This window comes from Sceloporus occidentalis, unplaced genomic scaffold (assembly GCF_023333645.1).
Source record: "Sceloporus occidentalis isolate IW3139 unplaced genomic scaffold, rSceOcc1.0.p SCAF_4, whole genome shotgun sequence".
NCBI lineage: Eukaryota > Metazoa > Chordata > Lepidosauria > Squamata > Phrynosomatidae > Sceloporus > Sceloporus occidentalis.
In genome coordinates, this window is record NW_028316984.1 from 31,519,000 (window position 1) to 31,536,734 (window position 17,735).

Below are 17,735 nucleotides of genomic sequence, written 5' to 3' on the forward strand. Positions count from 1 at the left end.
TTGTCCAGACAAAAAGCGGGCTATAAATAAAAAGTTGTTTATTATTATTATTATTATTATTATCTGAAATACAAGATGTGTTTTGGATTTTTTTTTAAATTTTTTTTTGGAATACTTGTATTTGCATATATGTACATAATGAGGTATGTTGGAAATGGCACCCAAGTATAAAAACAAAATTAATTTATGTTTCAAATACTCCATATACACATAGCTTGAAGAAAATCTTACATAATACAGTGAGCCCACACCATATGCAGCAGGCTCATTATAGGTGGCTTTCAGCTTATGTGAGCCGCCCGGGAAATAGGAGAATAGCGTGCGCACCCGCACGGCCACATGACAAGCACGAGCCCCATTATATCCAATGGGGCTCAAGCATACACATTTTTTGCTTTACCCAGCGGCCCCCTGGAACGAATCCCCACGTAAAGCATGGGCCCACTGTATAATTTTGTGCATGAATCAAGGTTTGTGTACATTCAACCAAAGGTGCCATTAGTTTGGGGTTTTGGAATATTTTACATTTTGGAATTCCAGATAAGAGAAACTCAATCTGTATTTGTTAATAGCTATATTTAAATAAATTTGCATGCTATTATAATATGCGATTTAAAAAAAAGTTTTAAAAGAACGGGATTGGGCCTTTCCCAAAAGTACAACCACAATACAGGAGTTCCAGGAGTCTGGAGGGTCTGAAGATAAGAAAAACATGGGAGCTTTAGGCATTATCTGGGCTGCATTTTGCCCAACTCGGCTTTCAACACAGAGGGCCTGAGCAGATGGGCACGGAAAGCAAGGGTGAAGCCTGTGCTAACCTGGCCTTGGTCCTCACCTAGGTCTATCAGTGCAAGGAAGGTTGGGTGTTTACACGTCCATCCCTGCACCAACCCAGGACCCAGGATTGGTACACCACTCCTTACATTTTTAGCCGTTGATCCATCTGAGAAGCCCCCTAGCTGCCCTGCCTGATGCAGAAATGGGGCACCTGGCTGCACGCATTTGGCCAGGTACCCCATTTTCACATTAGATGGGCAATGGGGGGGGGGGGGACTTCTCAGATGAATAGACCACCAGAAAGGTCAGGAGTGGGAGGGGCTGTCTGAACAGCCCAGTTTTGCAGCAGAGTTTCTTGGAAACCACAAGGAAAACCTGGGCTATTTTACTTTGAGTTGAAGGCTGTTTACCCCAAGGTCAGAACAGATTCTCCAGATCTGTGTCTGCACAGGGAGGATTGGGCCAACCCCACTACAGGGGTTTCAGCCTGCACTGTCTGCACTAAATGATGCAAGGCCAAGGGGAACACAGGCCATTTTGGCCCATGCAGACAACCCCAGAGACAGCAATCCCAGAAACAGCAAAAGCAATAAAAGCTTTGTTTTCCACTGCGTACCCATAGCACCATCTCAGAAGTCCTATCTGGACATTATTTTTGAAAATGGGTAGGAAGAAATAGCACCTAATCTTGGTTACATAAAACTCTCTTTTACTAAAATATTTTAAATTCTTGATGGCAGAATGTTATGTATAGGAAGGATGGTATGTGATATAGAGCTACTCTATAGATGTATATTTCTAGGTAAAGTGAAGAATATTAACAATGAAAATTTTTTGGATTCAACACAACATAAGGACAGATACAGGTGAAGGAACTAAGGAGGAGACTATTTCAAGATAAAACAAGATGGAAGAAAACTTCAGAACAAGCCTCAAGTAGTATTAGGAAGCTCAATTTATGTTATATGTAGTTTTAATAATGACGTTTGTGTATGGGGGTGGTCTACTGTCAAATTTGTAATGTGTGAAATGTTTTGTTCTATGTAGAAAAGTTAAAAATAACAATTAAAAAAATTAAGAAAGTGGGTAGGAAGAAAGCCTGGATTCTCTGTGTTGACAGGAAATGGATGCAAAAAAAAAAAAAAAAAGGTGAAAGTGAACAGGGTTACAAGCTCCATGAAGCAGAGGATTTTGCTTCACCAGAGTTCCTGATTTCATGGAGCTCTGTGACCACATTAAACTGAACTAATTCACAACCTCTTGCACATCCTACTCATCCATATGGAGAAACATAGGAGGGCTCACCCTACAGCCAGTGTCATCATCCTTTGTCCCTCCAGATGTTTTGCATTTCACTTCTCAGAACCCTTGACTGCTGGCTGGGGCTTCTGGCAACTGAAAACTCAAACATCTGAAGGGCCAAAAGCTGAGAACCACTGTTTTAAATTCTAATGGAAAATGAACCACAGAATACAGCTTAGGAATGCTTACTTGTATGCAAGCTATTATACACACACAAACCTTGCAAGCAAAACTGGGTAGCCTCTTGCCACAAGGTCCCCCATCACAAATCCAAACCATTCATGTGTACTGTAGGCTGTTGCAAATCTGCACTACATTTGTGCAAGGAATTGTGAACTTGATTCTGTCCCTTCCTGAAGCATGTTTAAAATATTGTCAGAAAAGTGCCACAATTGTTCAAATATGCTGGTCAAAATTTTTTTAAAAGAAAGAAAATTCACATGGAAACAAGGACAAGAAATGAATTACCAAGGAAAAGGGGGGGGGGGGGTGCTAGTAAAACAAAGTACTCTATTTCCTTTTAGCTTTGTAATATATTATAAATGACTCATTTTTGGAGTTGAAAATATTTATACCAACGTGATTAAGTAATCAGCCACCAAAGTACAGACAGCTTTTTCAAAGAGAAGCTGGAGTCAATATTTCACAACTACTCGATTTTTAGATGTCTCCTCAATTCTCAGATGTTCTTTGGTGATAAAATTGCTTGCTCTCTTTTCTCACACAGCAACTCTGGCTTAACACTAGTTTAATAAAAATAGAAACATCCAGTATCAAAGGACTTCCTCTTAGAGGAAACAGGCATATTTTTCAAACTCTGAAGCTAACCCATTGTGTCCCTGTTATCGCAAATTACAGAAAAGAATACATTAAGTACTATTGGGGGAAAAAGCTTGAGCTTTGTCCAAGGAAAGAAAATGGGAATATTTCTCTATGTATTTTAATATAATACCAATTTTCTTCTTCGAAGGAGTGAAGACAATATATCCTACTGCAGCTACTTCCTACCATATACATTTTGGTGTGGATCAAGAGAAAGGCCAATTGCTGCACATCATGACAAGACCAACTCCAGATCTGAGTCCTCCCAGCACACTACTGGGCCTCATACCCTGGCACAGCCGTGTCCCCCAGCGTGAACCACAACACTTTGGGTTTCCATAAAGGAAGGATGCTAGAAGAAATATTCCTGTGGCAGGGCCATAAATGTTGCCATTTCTATTAATGTTTTGACATAGCTTCACTCTAGCACTTTGTAGAAAAATTCAAATGGAGGCTTCTGTTTGATCCAGTAAATGCTGTTCCTAAGGGACATGTTCCATTTATCCTTGCCCAGTTATCTGGGTAAGCCGCACCATACAGGGGCTTCCCTTCCACGATTTTCAGCATACCCTGAAGCTGCGGTACAATCTAATAAATGGTGCACATGCACCACATGCATGTGCCCCACTGTTTTCAATGGGGCATGAGCATATGTGATTTTCCCCTTACATACTGGGAGGATCCAGAACATATCCCCCGCATAAGGGATGGGAGGACTGTAATTTAAAATAGAACTACTGTACATCTTACTCCATATCTCACTTGAGCATGGCAAACAGGGTCTGCATATCACTGCTAAGACTGCTATCCAGGTACTAACAGTAGCTGGGAAATTCAAGGTTCCTGTTCCCTCTTTCTATGGTTCTTTCTCTATCAACCATCCACCAAACAGAGGATTGTCCTCCAAAAGCACCTGAAATACAGGGCTGTCCTCTATAAAAGTAAACATCTGGCTTACATAGCAATAACAGTTTGACATGGCATTAAAGTGGAAAACCTTATACATAAAATGTCAGAGAAAATGCTTTTATTTAGAAAATTTAGAAACAGGTATTTATGTATTTCATTTCAAAGATCTACGGTATATCCTTTCTTCCCACCAATGATCTCTAAAGGCAATTCATGTAAGAATGAAAAAAATCACAAGAACCAAACACAAAAGAAGCTTGGACTAAAATCAATGGCAGAAATAGCAACTTAGTTATCATATAAAAATAAAATTGGCCAAGACTCTGATCTCTCTCAGCTCACCCTGCCTATAATTCTAATGTATCCCTGCTTTATTAGCATGCATGCTATTTTAACTCCCTGGCATAGAAACACACTTGAGGCCATCTAAGTAATTGGGATGCATTTAGGATTCTTTTGCATGTCTCTATTTAAAGTATACCAGCTTGGTGGTCCTGAGAAACAAATCAAAATTACTAAAAAAAAAAAAAAAGGGGGGGGGGGTATGAGTCTCGAGCCCAACACAAGCAATAATTCTGGGATAAATCCCTGTCCCGTACTTTGTTCTTATTATGATGTGAAATTTTGGTATATTTTTCTCCATATATGGAAACTTGCATGCATTTTGGTATTCATTTTCCTTAATTTATGCCTTTATTTATGCATTTTTCTGTTTATTTTTCTACACATTTCCTCCACTGAGTAAACCAGTTTTCAATTATATCCATTTTTGCTGGTCATGTATAAAAAGGTGTATTTCATTTTGTGCATATTTTATTCCTTCAAAACACATCATAAGCAAATGTGTAAATTTCTGAGGTGAAGTGTGCTTTGTCTCACAATGAGTCCTAAGAGATTTTTTTTAAGTTAATTTGACAGGGTGGATTTGATTTAAATCAATTCTACTCAGATAGTATGGGACAGAGATTTATCCCAGAATTATTATTTGCTCCTGGCTCACACACTCTTTTCTTTTTTCTTTCTTTTTTCTTTTTGGAATAATTTTGATTTGTTTCACGTGATTGAATCCCCCCCCCCAAAAGAACACTCTTCCACACTACAAGCTTAATATATGTTTTACACAACTCAGAGTTACAGTAGACTCACTCTTGCTGGAGTAATCTTAATATTTACAACCAGATGAAGGTTTCATTTTTAGAAGAACAACTTTTCAGATTAATTTTAAAATTATATTAAATAATACTGATTCGTTTATATTATTACAAATATATCATAGAGAGATATTTATGAAATTACTGTGAAATGAACTATGTCCAGTTTAATAGGTTGATCATTCATATTTGGAGAACAGTTGCCAATGCCATTATGGGTTTTCCCCTCCAGGGAATGAATAATACAATAAACCTCAGGCTATACACATAAAGATCCAAAGGCATGTGGAGTATGGCCTGCCCTTGGTATCCAATGACTTGCCACCAGCAGATTCAACCATCTGCAGATGGCAAGCCTGCATTGTCCCCAATAGCAGTGCAGCCACGTGCACACATTGCCACTGAAGTCCTGGAACTTGAGCATCCATAGATTCTGGTATCCGCAGGAGGGTCTGGAATGGATCCTCCCTTGATACCGAGGGCCAATTGTATTCTGTTGAAAAGGTTTCACTTTCATTTTTACTGCTTGCCCCTCCCTCCTCACACATACCTTCTTCTACAGATCTATTTCACTCACAATCTCACAATCTATTTGCTGAATGTTTTGCAACTTAGAACTTAAGAGGTAAGGGGTTGATTCTGTGGTGTTTTGTTTTGGTTTTTATTCTCTGTAATTTTATGGTGTTTTTAACTCTAGAGTGTTTTTATGATGTGTATATACTGTTTGTTCAAATTGTATAATGTTTTATACTCTTGTTGTAACCCACTTTGATCTCCTTTGGAAAAGCGGGCTATAAATAAACAGTATTATTATTATTATTATTATTATTATTATTATTATTATTATTATTACATAGATTTGCAAAAGAACAATGGGATTGTAGTCCCTGCTGACACAAAATCATAGTTTTGGCAACTGTAAAACCAAGTATCTGTTGTAATATCATTTAGAAAGAAAAATTGCCCAATCGTCTTAAAAAAACTCCTGGAAGAGCAAAACATTGTGAATGGATAATGGAATTCATTTACCAAAAAATTTAAGCATTGCATGAATATACATTCTCATGCTACTTAATTCAAACCTAATCCCAATTTCACAATGAATACCTTTGGACTATAATGTATCTTAAATGGAAAACTATATTTAGAAAGATGTTTCCACAAAAAGCATTTAATTTTTTTTAAAAAAAAATCTGATTTAAAATCTGATTTTTATCCACTCTGTAATTTGGTAGGAATCATGAAACAGCCACATTTCCCTATCCTTAATGTTGGTTGTGAGCAGGGTAAATGTTATTGTACCTATTGGTATCATCCATGATCTCCACACACTGATCAGCTCTTTTTTTACAGACCTTCTTCAGGTGCAAGAAACCCCTGTCTTTCCCCACAGCATGCACAGTGGGCCCTTGCTATCTGCTGTTGTTTGGTTTAGGAACCTGCATGGATACTAAAATCCATGGATGCTCAAATTCCATTATATACAACGGCATAGTAAAATGATGTCCTCTCTATAAAATGGCAAAATCAAGGTTTGCCTTTTGGATTTTGAAGCTGTGGATGATCGAATCAGGGGATGCAAAATCCACAGATATGCTGTATGCATGTACACAATCTCTACACATCATTGGGGTAGGGACTGTGTTGACAGCCTAAGCATGTACAACATGAACGTAGCATATGACTGTACAGAGAAACTAGTCAACATACAGAGGCTGAACACAGGGCAAGGAGGCTGATTCCTCTTCTGATTGTCAATATATTTATTATTCCAAGAAGCATCATCTACAGAGGACCAAAATGCATTTTCAGGATCACCCATCTAGCCTAATTCCAAACCTAGATAAATCCTTTGCTTGAACCCATGGTGACAAACCTATGTCCAAAACACCTCAAAAACACCACAATACCCCCCCCCCAAAAAAAAAAAAAAACTACAGTAACACTCTGAGTGTTACTGCTCCTAACAGAAATATAGTGGAAGAAAGGAAGACTGGTAATAAAACCCACTTCCTTTGAGAAAAATGTTTGGAGTTTAAAGTAGCTTTAATTACTTAATCAAAATAATTTCTTTCTGCCTGCTCACAATTTTCATGTGACACACTACTGCATTGAATTAGGGTGCTCGCTTTCTTTCTTACTGACCACCATTTTAGTACTAAGAGGCACCCGGTGTGTTGCTCATCAATAGGGAAAAGTCAAAGATCCCTATACCAAGTCTATGAGTGACCATTTCTGTGTGATACGATTTTGGTTCCCCCTCCCCCATTATCCAATGAAAAAACATACGTACAGCACACAATAAAATATGGTTATTCAAAGCTAGTCGGTATCCAAGGATGTAATCACAGTGAGTATGAATTCAAGAAATCTAGTCTAATTTCAAAGGGATGAAGTCATAGGAGAGAGGTGGAATAAAAACAGAGGTGGGTAAGCTAATTCAAGGCTACAGGAAGAGTTGGACTGGAAAGACCATGAAGGACAGCACTTATTAAATACATATACCGTATTTTCTGGCGTATAAGGCGACTGGGCGTATAAGATGACCCCCAACTTTTCCAGTTAAAATATAGAGTTTGAGGTATACTCACTGTATAAGACTACCCCTCTTCCAAAGCACACCAAATACAAATTAAAAAAACATCAGATTTGATTTCAATATGGTAATTTTAATTCAAATGACATGCAGGTACTTAGCAGGAAACCTTGTTGTATACAAAGCCTGCTTGGATTGGTCAGCTCTCCCTGCTTGCCCAGCCCTCCCTGTCTCCAAGACTATCAGAACGGTAGCTGCTTTCATATGATCGTCGCATACGGTGGGGGTGCGGCCATGGCTGTTTTTGAGCTCCCCCCACCATATGCAGCGACCGCAGATTCTCCAGTCCAGCTCAGAAGTTTCAGCACCTGCCCTATAAGATGACACCCAGCATATAAGACGACCCCCGACTTTTGAGAAGATTTTCCTGGGTTAAAAAGTAGTCTTATACACCAGAAAATACAGTAATTGTATTCCTAACACTAAAAGCCTCCTCCCACATTTCTGTGCACTTCCAGATGGGCTACATCATCTGGTCCCAAGTCATAGCCTCCTGTGTTTTCTTTTTGCTGGAATTGGTTCTGTGCCTTCCACACAGTAGAAATATCTCACAATTTCACAGTGTGTACCTGTGTTAAATCCAGCAGTCCACCATCCATACATGTGGTCAGAGCTAGCTGAAATGCAGAAATGCCCTTCTATGCTTCCTTTCCCCACTCCAGCTGCCATTTTCCCATTCCAAATTTTCTTCTTCTTTGTAGAGATGCATGCAGGTGAGCCAACACACCTGTCCTCATGTCTGACAACAGAACTATACAACTGGAATATACCAATAGTATAGTTCTTTGTATGCATGCACACAGGTGAACCAACTCACCTGCACTTAAACCATTTAAAAAATTACACGGGAGGTACACAAACACAGTATACAGCAGTTTGCTTTCTGTACCTTTCTTTCCAAAACAGAATTGGATTTTTTACTGCTTTTAGTGCAGCTGCACTGCTGTTGATTTTGGGAGCTTCAATAAACACTACTCTCATAATTTAAAGGCTAGCTCTTCAAACATGAATATTAGAAACTTTTTAAAAAAATAAACACAAGCAAACTCCAAAATCTAAAGCCAGACACTCACAGAAGAAAAAAAATCTAACGGTCCAATATTAGCAATCATATTCTGTAAGTTAGTTTGTAATTCTGGTAAAGCCGAATTGATTTCAATTAAACTAAAGTCATCCAATTAAAAAAAAAAAACTCCTGTGGGAATGCATAATGGATTTCAATAGCATTTGGAAAAACTGATGTACACATACAAAAACAAACACAATGATGTCCGTACAAGAAAATTTAAGCAGTTTAAAACATTTTCCTACACAAAATTAAAAATGTATAAATATTAATCTTACAAGCCATTTGCTAGGTCTGGATTTTTCAGAAGAGCTGCCTTGATTCACTTTGCTTCCAGTGGCTTTTACCTGAGATCCTCGTTCTTGCTCTTTTTTGGTTTGGGTTTCTTTCTTGTTTTTGGAGGGGGAAGGGGCTAATCATCTTCCACCACTTGCTCTTGTCTGGGACCACAAGATCTGAGCCCTGCCTACATTTGTTCTCTCCTAACCAACAACTCTTGCCCACTCCACCCAAACTGCCACATCTCCTTAGCCAATGTCAATACAGGATACAGGCTCAAAAGAATCTGGTTTGCTAAGAATACAGTGGCCAGGACTCCTGAGGAAACTTTGTCCTGACTCATTTCTCCTATGCCAGGCTATCTTGACAGCAACAGACTTCCCAAAAGAACACAAACCTCAAAGGATCCAGGAAAGCAAGGGAAAAAAATGAATTAATATATCTGTCATGTTATGCCTTTTGAAAACATTTAAAAGGAAGGCTTGGGGAAACAAAAAGGAAAGGCGGGGGAGAGAGGCAGGCAGACAAGAAGTACTTTGGTCATTCCCAACACCCTCTTATTGTTTTATATGCCTCTACACCACTGTGTGTGTTCATGTATGCCATTTCTGTCAGGAAAAGCTGGACTTCTCAGTCCAATAGATGTCACCCCTAACACCAGAATACCCGAGTACCAGAGTACAGATTATGCAGGTGCCGACATTTGGTAGGAGCCTAAACCTGCATCATCTGTACTTTGCTCAATCATACTCTGAGACCTCCCTCAAAATTGATACAGCCATATAGCTGAACCTAAATGAGTCTGGATGCAGTCAGGGCTGGGATCCAAGATGGGCTAGAAATCCTATATGTCAGATGTGGAAAACTTTTTGGTCTCCAGCTGTTCTGGACAACTCCCATAATCTCTTAACATTAGCTATGCTACTGCAAGTGAAATTGCTCCTGACCCCAGTTATATATGCAACTTTGGATTTGTGGTGAAGAAAAACTGGATACAAGTGTTCCAAATCAACCTTTGCCCCACCATGTGACCCTTGGATATATTTAATAACAGTTGTGTTGGATTATAATGGTCATCCCAGCTAGGAATGATGAGAGTTACCATCAAACACATCTGGAAGTTGGGAAAGGCTGTACTAAATAGATAAGTGGTGTTCCTAAACACAGTACACACCCACAGCAAGTAAACTCATTCTTGTCAATGGCCTTGCCCCACCCATACCATCTCTTCCCATCCCTAGCTTTCTGAGTAGCTTAAAGCCACATACACTTTTGTAAAAAGGTCACAAAGAGAACAGGCTATATGGATAAAAATAATGAGACTAGGCAAAATATGTGTAATAAAGCTGCATTAATCAATCATGCCAGACCACAAAAATAAAAGTGATCTCCAAAGCCTTGGCTCCAAGACATTTTGGGCTTCATCAATGAAAACCAGAATCCTGGATGGTTGTGAAAATATATGGCCTGTTACAGACTGCCAAAATAAAGCTGCTTCGGGTCTCTTTGGAAGTATGCTATTTAAATGATGCATGGGTCCTAAGAGTCCAGAGGTCGCGCCAAAGCCACACTCCAGTCCAAAGCACTGGAGTGCAGCTTTGGTGCAACTTCCGGATTCTTAGGACGCATGCATCATTTAAACAGCATACCTCCAAAGAGACCCGAAGCAGCTTTATTTTGGCAGTCTGTAACAGGCCATAAGCAATTTAATTAATTCATTAGTCCATTTAATCCAGTACTGCAGGAATAAGGAAGTTTGAACTTTCCAGGTGTCGGGACTGCAACTTCCATCACCCCTGTTCAGCTTGTGGTAACTATGCACGTTTTAATCTAAAATATCTGGAGGGTAAAATTTTGTTTAGCCCTGTAGTACTCAGTTTACTCTGGAATGGAACCTGCTCTCCAAGATTTCAAGCGCACATTTTATTTTCCAGTCATTTACCCAAGCTGACTTAGAATATGCAAAACATAACCTTCTGAAATATGGCCTCTCCTGAGTTCGAAGCTTCAGGCACCTACACAATCTTTAAATTTAGCCAAGTTTAACACAAGTTCCTTCTAAACCACAAGGTTTAAAATTGTCTTTAGGCTCATGTGAAGAGAAAGGAAGGATATAAATAAAATAAAATAAATCCCTAGGTAGAGATCTGTACTGCCTCTGTATGTCTTTGAGGCACTAAGTAGTGCATCAAAGAATGACTTGAGGTTTTTCAGAACTATTATTTCAACTTGCCATGTTCAATATTTGTGTAGGATAACTAAGGGAAATCTATATTCTACCAGAAAGAAGGAAAAAAGGAGAGAAAAGAAAATATTTCCACTCACCTCCTCCATCTCAAAGGAGTCCTTCTGCTGCAACATGAGATTAACAATAGATGGGTTTGCTATTGGAACACAGGGCTCTTTATCCACTGTGGAAGCAGAAGAAACGTGTAATTTACTGCTTCCTTCTGGCCCACAGCTGGTTGATTCCAGAACCTCACTTTCAAGTCCAGACGAATTTATATCAGCAGATTTTTCTGAATGTCCCAGAGAGTCAGCACTGTGCCCATCTTCATGAGGTGCAGCGTTGTCTTGTGTTTCCCGTTCAACATTCGTGCTCACAAAGAGTTCTGAAGGCTTATGAGCTCCCTCAGTAATGGGTTGATTGCTAGGTACCTCCTCTTTAACTGTAGCCAGCAGAGATGCCTTGAAGTGTTTTGGAGTTTTGGGTTCATTTTTAACCTCAGATTCTTCACTCCCATTTTCAATTTTTCGCAAGTCAATTGGGGAGGGTGTTGTTGGGTTACCACCCTCCCCTGTCTGTGGGTTCCCACAAAGATTGAGTTTAGATAAGGTCTTCATTAAACGACTTGCTGTGTTGCTTCGTGTTAGAGGAGGAGGGCTGGATGCCTCTTTGTTGGAAGCTGTTGAATTCATGCTCCCAATCTTCTGCAATGGAGTGCCAGAAACTTGGGAGTACAAGGAAGAGAATGCATTGGCCACAGTAGTAAGCACTTCAATTTGACGAAAGCGACCTGGCAAAAGGACAAGCCAGAAATGACAGGGGGAACAATGGGCACCATTGTAAAAACTCTATAATGAAGCTACAAATTACTTGGAACAGGCAAAAAGAAAAAAGAAAAAGAAAACCAGTACATTATTGCCAAGAACATGCCAGATTTCTGTCCCCTATACACCCTGTTCATATCTGCAGTTTGGGCTTTTGAATTTTGGTTGATAAATTCTTGCCTTTGAGTACAGCTTTTTCTACAATGTTCAATGGTGCTACTGTATTAGCCATGAGTTCATACACTTGCTCCTTTTAGGAATTTTAATATTCTATTTTTTAAAAACCCTATTTTTTGCGCTGCTACATGACAAGGTCTTGAAAATGCTCAAAACCTTTGAAATCAATTGAAAGAAACTATGCCTTCTCCAACATACTTGCCAAAAAAGTTTTTTTTCTGAGGGAGAAGACAGAAATGAGGTCCTTTCCATTCCTTCACACTCAGTAGTCCATATCTCTTCCTATATTCCCAGCCATTCCTTTCAAGCCACCACCACACCCTTTTCTTTGAACTTCTCCCTCACTCCACCTCTTTCTGTCATTGCCACCAGCTCCTTTGCTTATTCTGAATCCAAGATAAATTGTTGTTAAGTGTTAACCAGCTTGCATGGGGGATTCTGGGAGTTGTTATTAAAAATGTAATTTTTCCAAATCCTGATCTAGACCATCATTCCACAGTCTGGGCTTCCCAGATTTTTTTCCTCCCTTAATTCCCTCCCCCGCAGCTATCATGCCAAATGATCAAGAATTATGGAAATATCTAGATGCACCAAAACAGCTGGCTGGACCAAATTTGGAAAAGGCTGATAAACAGGATTCACTGTTTTACGAATAGGTCCCATCTAGGCACCACTTTGAAAAGCTGGCAGCACCCATGGCTACCACAGGGGGAGATTGTAAAAGCTATGGTAGATCAAGTAAGCAGCCAATCTCATTATTACCTGATGATCCAGATGACCAGGTTCAGATTTCAAAAGGCTTTACAGCAACTGAAACTCAATCTGTTTAGTTTAACCTTGGAACGCAATAAATTTACCTAGCAACATTGTCCCTTTGTGGAGAAATTCCAAGTCTGTTTATACAATGCAGCAATATTTATCTATAATTGTTCACTGTGTTTCTAACTCCTCCCACTAGATAAAGCTCTACAGGTGGGTCACTGAAAGATACCATGCTTTCAATTTAGCATACATACTTGTCAAGGCAAAATTGGGATTTTCCACCTCCATCCGTTGCAACTGGGCATTCAGAAACACTTTGATATCTATTCCCCTGGCAAAGGATGATGAATTAAAAAACCTTGATGGGATTTTGGAAGCAATATCTGGTTCATCGCGGCCAAATCCAAGATTATAGAGAACTTCTTCAGGATCTTCCTCATAGAGTTCCAATAATTCAGACACACTAAATGAATACAAAAGGCACAGTAAAAAAAATGTACATAAATCTTCTACCCAGATTTACCCTGTGGTTCAGGGCTGGCCCACTGAAATTTGCTACCAGATGGAAATCAGCATCTCCCCCTCCACTTCCCACCATCCAAGTCAATTTGTTTGTTTTCTATTCTGTGTTTCTCACAACACTGGTTCTAAAGATCAGTTACACCATAATTTTAAGAAACAGATACATTTAAAAACTCTGTAACTAATAACACCGGAGTATAATTAAATAAATTACATTTAAAAAAAACAGCTGAATTAAAAATAATGGGAAAACACATGGGGGTTAGGACAGTCACAAACAATCATAGACTCCAGTTGTGCTGCTCTCAAACTTAACTTTATTTGCACCAACCTGTGCTTTTAATCAACATAACAAGTAACTCCAGTGCTTCCTTTATTGTGGTCCAGCTATGTTGGCTCTGCTCTTGCAGTCTCTCTCTATGTAGTGTTCCTGCTGACTCCTCTTGGTGGGTTTAAATATTTATCTGCAATCTCTTTGTCCACTTTCTCCATCACCCTCTTGTCCAATGTCACCCTCTTACATCCCAGCAATCCCCTTCCTCTTCTACCAGCTGAATAAGAGACTCTCTTATAAGCTCTTCTAATTGTAAGGCAGCCAAGCTAGGCCTTTCTTCTAGGGAGCCCTTCCACATAGGATGTCTTACTTTACTTCGGGTCAGACTGGAGCTTCTAGAGAGTCTTCTCCCCAATGGTACTCCTGCAATCCAGCCCTCTCGCTTTAGGTATCTCAGGCTCCCCCTCCTTTCCTATCCACGTCCACCTTTTATATCATCCTCCTGCCCACCACTTCTGCGTCTGCCTCTCCCTGACCAGTAAACCCTATTCTCCCCATCCTTGCTGCTGCATTCCATTCTCCTCTCTCTATTTCTCTGCCTCCACCTGCCCCCTCCTTCTCTTCTCTCCTTTCATATCCTTCCAGGCTGTTGCCTCTTCAGAGAGCTTTGGCCCCTCTTTCCTTGAGGGACACCCTGACTCTCCCTTCACTTGGTCACAGTCTGGTAGGAATTTAAGAGACTAACTTGTCAGAGCTCTTTCTAGCTGTGAAATTCACTTCCTACTAAGACTAGACTGAATCCCTCCTTCTTGTTCTTCCAGTGTAAAGTCAGTGTTATATTTTACTATCTTTTTCTTTGAGAAACAATTGATTGTGTGCCATATCAAACTATTTTTAGAAGTGCCCTCAATTTCAAACATGACTGACGATGTGACATATTGTGGGATTGGGTGGGCCAACAACTGCTAATTAAGAAACAGAAACCCAAAGTACTAAAATCTGAGGACCTAAAGGCGTTCATTTTTTAATCCTAGAGTATCTTAAATCAGCTATGATTTAGATATGAAGTCTTCAGACAGTTGAAAGAATCAAGAACTGCATAGTATTATCTTGAGTCCAGTAACCACTCCTGCATTGAAAATAACTGGATAAATGCATAGCTTTAGTGCAATTAGATATAATGACATAATTACTGAATTGCTTTTAAGTTTCAGAACTGACATATTGCTGTGCTATTGGTACTAGCACAGTATCAAATATCTTTCTGATCTGCTCTAGCTAAATGTCTAAGATGCTATGAGACTATTTAAAACAATACACTTCTTTGCTTACCTTGAAACAGTTGCACTGCTCTTCCCTGAGCCAGTGGAGTTCATACTTCTCCCTTTCTGATGAAACTGAAGCCTCTTGTCCTTTGCCAACATACCATTACTGGCAATACAAATGAAGCAAAGTGTTAAATGGGGTAAATTTTCCTTCCTCTTTCAAGGGTATATGAAGAACTCAAGATTATATCATTTTTCTTTTCTTAAAAGCATTTTGTTTTCATCATTTACCAAATGAAGATGACAACACACTTCCATTAAAAAGTAAGAGCTTCATGATTCCACCACCCACCCCAAATCCTAAATCTTCTAATATCTATTCATTTTTTTCTGGGCTTTTATTATTTCTTCTGCTAAAAGGCTACCTACTGTTGCGTGCCATATTCAGAGAACTTTAACAAAACCTATTTTCATTTTGTTCACATGGGATTTATTTATTTATACTGAAATATTTTTTTAAAAAAATACAGGGAGTAAAAAGGGAGATTATACTAAACCAGAGGTGATCACAAGCTTTCAGGCTGCTCAAGGGTTGCATCCCCCCCCCCCCCCCGGAAAGGGTTAGTGTTTATATTAAAAATATTAGTGTTTATATTAAAAATAGACAAATTAGCTATCTATATGTAAGATACATTAAAATGAGCTAAAATTTAATATTATTTATGTATTATTACTAGTTAAAATCTTCCAACTCATTATTACTAAGATCCATCACTTGTACTTAATAATTAGATTTAGATTTTACATAAACCTTAAATGTACTTATAAACTGACTTTCGTTAATAGGATATTGACCACTGCATTGACTGTCAATATTGAGCTAAAAGGAAATTAAATTCACTATAATAATGGTTATGATATTGCATATTCCACTGATTATATACAATGAATTCCTTTTCACATTTAGTACATTTAACAGTTTGTCACCAATTTTCAAAACATGGCAAACCATGATGCAAACACAGTTTAAAGAGTTTTAAACAATTATAAAAATTCTAGAGAGGAAAGGGAGGCAGAAAACAACTTGGGGTTGCATTTGGCCAGCAGGCTACATTTTGACTACCCCATTGTTAAACCACGGTTTAGTGAAATGTATCAGAGTGAGCTTTGAGCTTGCATACTCCCCCTTTCATCCGAACATATAGCTGGAGGGAATTTGAAAGCTGTGACTATTCTTTCCTTTCAACCTCAGTTGTATGGTCTATTGTAAATAATCTGGTAGCTATTAACTGTGGTGAATTTCTGCTAATTTCTTGGAGAAATTAACCATAGTTGCCTTCAACCACACTTCTCAGTGTGGATGACACATCAAAAACTGAAAACAGAAACCTGCCAAACTCCCCCTCTTGGCCTCACAGGAGGCAGGGGAAAGACCCATATCCAAAGGTTTGCAACAACTTGTCTACTTCTTACTAATCATCATGCAGTACTGGTGTAAACTGCTTCAGCAGATGGGGGGGGGGGGGATTTTAACCCATAGGGATAAACCCTTAGGGATTCACAGGGGGAAAATATTAGAATAGAATAGAAAAGAAATTTACTACTTGCTTTTCCCTGCCTCAAACCTAGACCACATATTTTCATCGAAGCAAGGCCATTTGCCTTGCTTTGGAAAAAAAACCTGCACTTCCTGGAAGGATCCAGGAATATAGTTCTCCTTATTTTATGGGCTGAAATTTAGTCATTAATTGGCTGTGGTGCAAGGATTTACTAATGGTGGCTGCTATCCCCCCATATTTTGTTTTCAAATGCTTTCCAGTTGTTTAAATGCTATTTATTTTAAAAACATGTTCTAATGTTATAATAGATTGCAGTCTTCCTTTGCTTTTCTGTTAATTTATCTTGTAAGATGCCTCAAATCCTCCACTGGGAAGAAGGCAGGGTGTAACATAAATGAATGTTTAAAAATCCCTGCACCCATTTTGTTTCTGGCAGTGGTTGGAGCCAGGAACTGCAAAAGCAGGTGAAGGAGAATACATAGGGCCTGTAGAATATGACTGATTAGTGTGACATGTGAATTGAAAAATAGAGTCCAGATGTATACATTATATAGCCAAAGAACAGCTAGGAGAAATATGTATTCATGTTCAATTGGAACACGGTGAGAACCATCTTCCCATCCTTCTCTAACATGGAAGCCCCCTTTGAATCATTTCAACTCTTGAAGTCAACTGTAAGTCAAAGACCAGAAATGGAATCTCTCTCAGAACCTCCAGCAACACAATAGTGGCACAGAGAGCCTTGCCATAATCTCTAGGACTGCATACCATACACCAGATCCTGGAATGGCATTTGACACATGTGAGACTTTTAAGTGTTATCTCCTAAAGGAATTTGGACTGTCAGAGTGATCTGAATTAAGACCATTAGACTTTTAAAAAACCATTTCCTACATTTACTCCATTCAGATTACGTATGGTAAGAAAAATGCTTTTTGCAGCTATGTCCCAAATATTTATATTCCTGATGACAAATCCATTAGATAAATGAAAGCTTCCTGTAGATTGGTCTTGTCACTTAACACATGTCAGGCATAATTCCCAAAGGAGAAGTGTGAATATTCATTTACCAGATTTCCATTTGTTCACTGCTTTGATGCAATTGATTAGCTGCAGGAAAAAAGGGAGAAAAGTAATTATGAATTGCCTATACCAGACTATACATCATTACTAACAAGAATAGTCCCTCAATACCACAAAGAATGGTGCTGCTTTCAATCTGT

At 39.0% G+C, this 17,735-nt stretch overlaps 1 protein-coding gene across 3 annotated transcripts in view; it reads right to left on the bottom strand.

Annotated features, from left to right (window-relative positions):
* Positions 1–17,735, bottom strand: part of ITPRID2 (ITPR interacting domain containing 2) — an 85,491-nt gene that overhangs the window by 33,724 nt on the left and 34,032 nt on the right. For all 3 annotated transcript variants that reach the window (XM_089519627.1, XM_089519628.1, XM_089519625.1), the window contains exons 6-9: positions 17,583–17,622; positions 15,021–15,119; positions 13,147–13,355; positions 11,228–11,919 (exon numbers count right to left, since the gene is read on the bottom strand). In XM_089519627.1, coding sequence (XP_089375753.1) covers positions 11,228–11,919; positions 13,147–13,355; positions 15,021–15,119; positions 17,583–17,622 — 1,040 coding nt within the window. The remainder of the gene's footprint in view (positions 1–11,227; positions 11,920–13,146; positions 13,356–15,020; positions 15,120–17,582; positions 17,623–17,735) is intronic.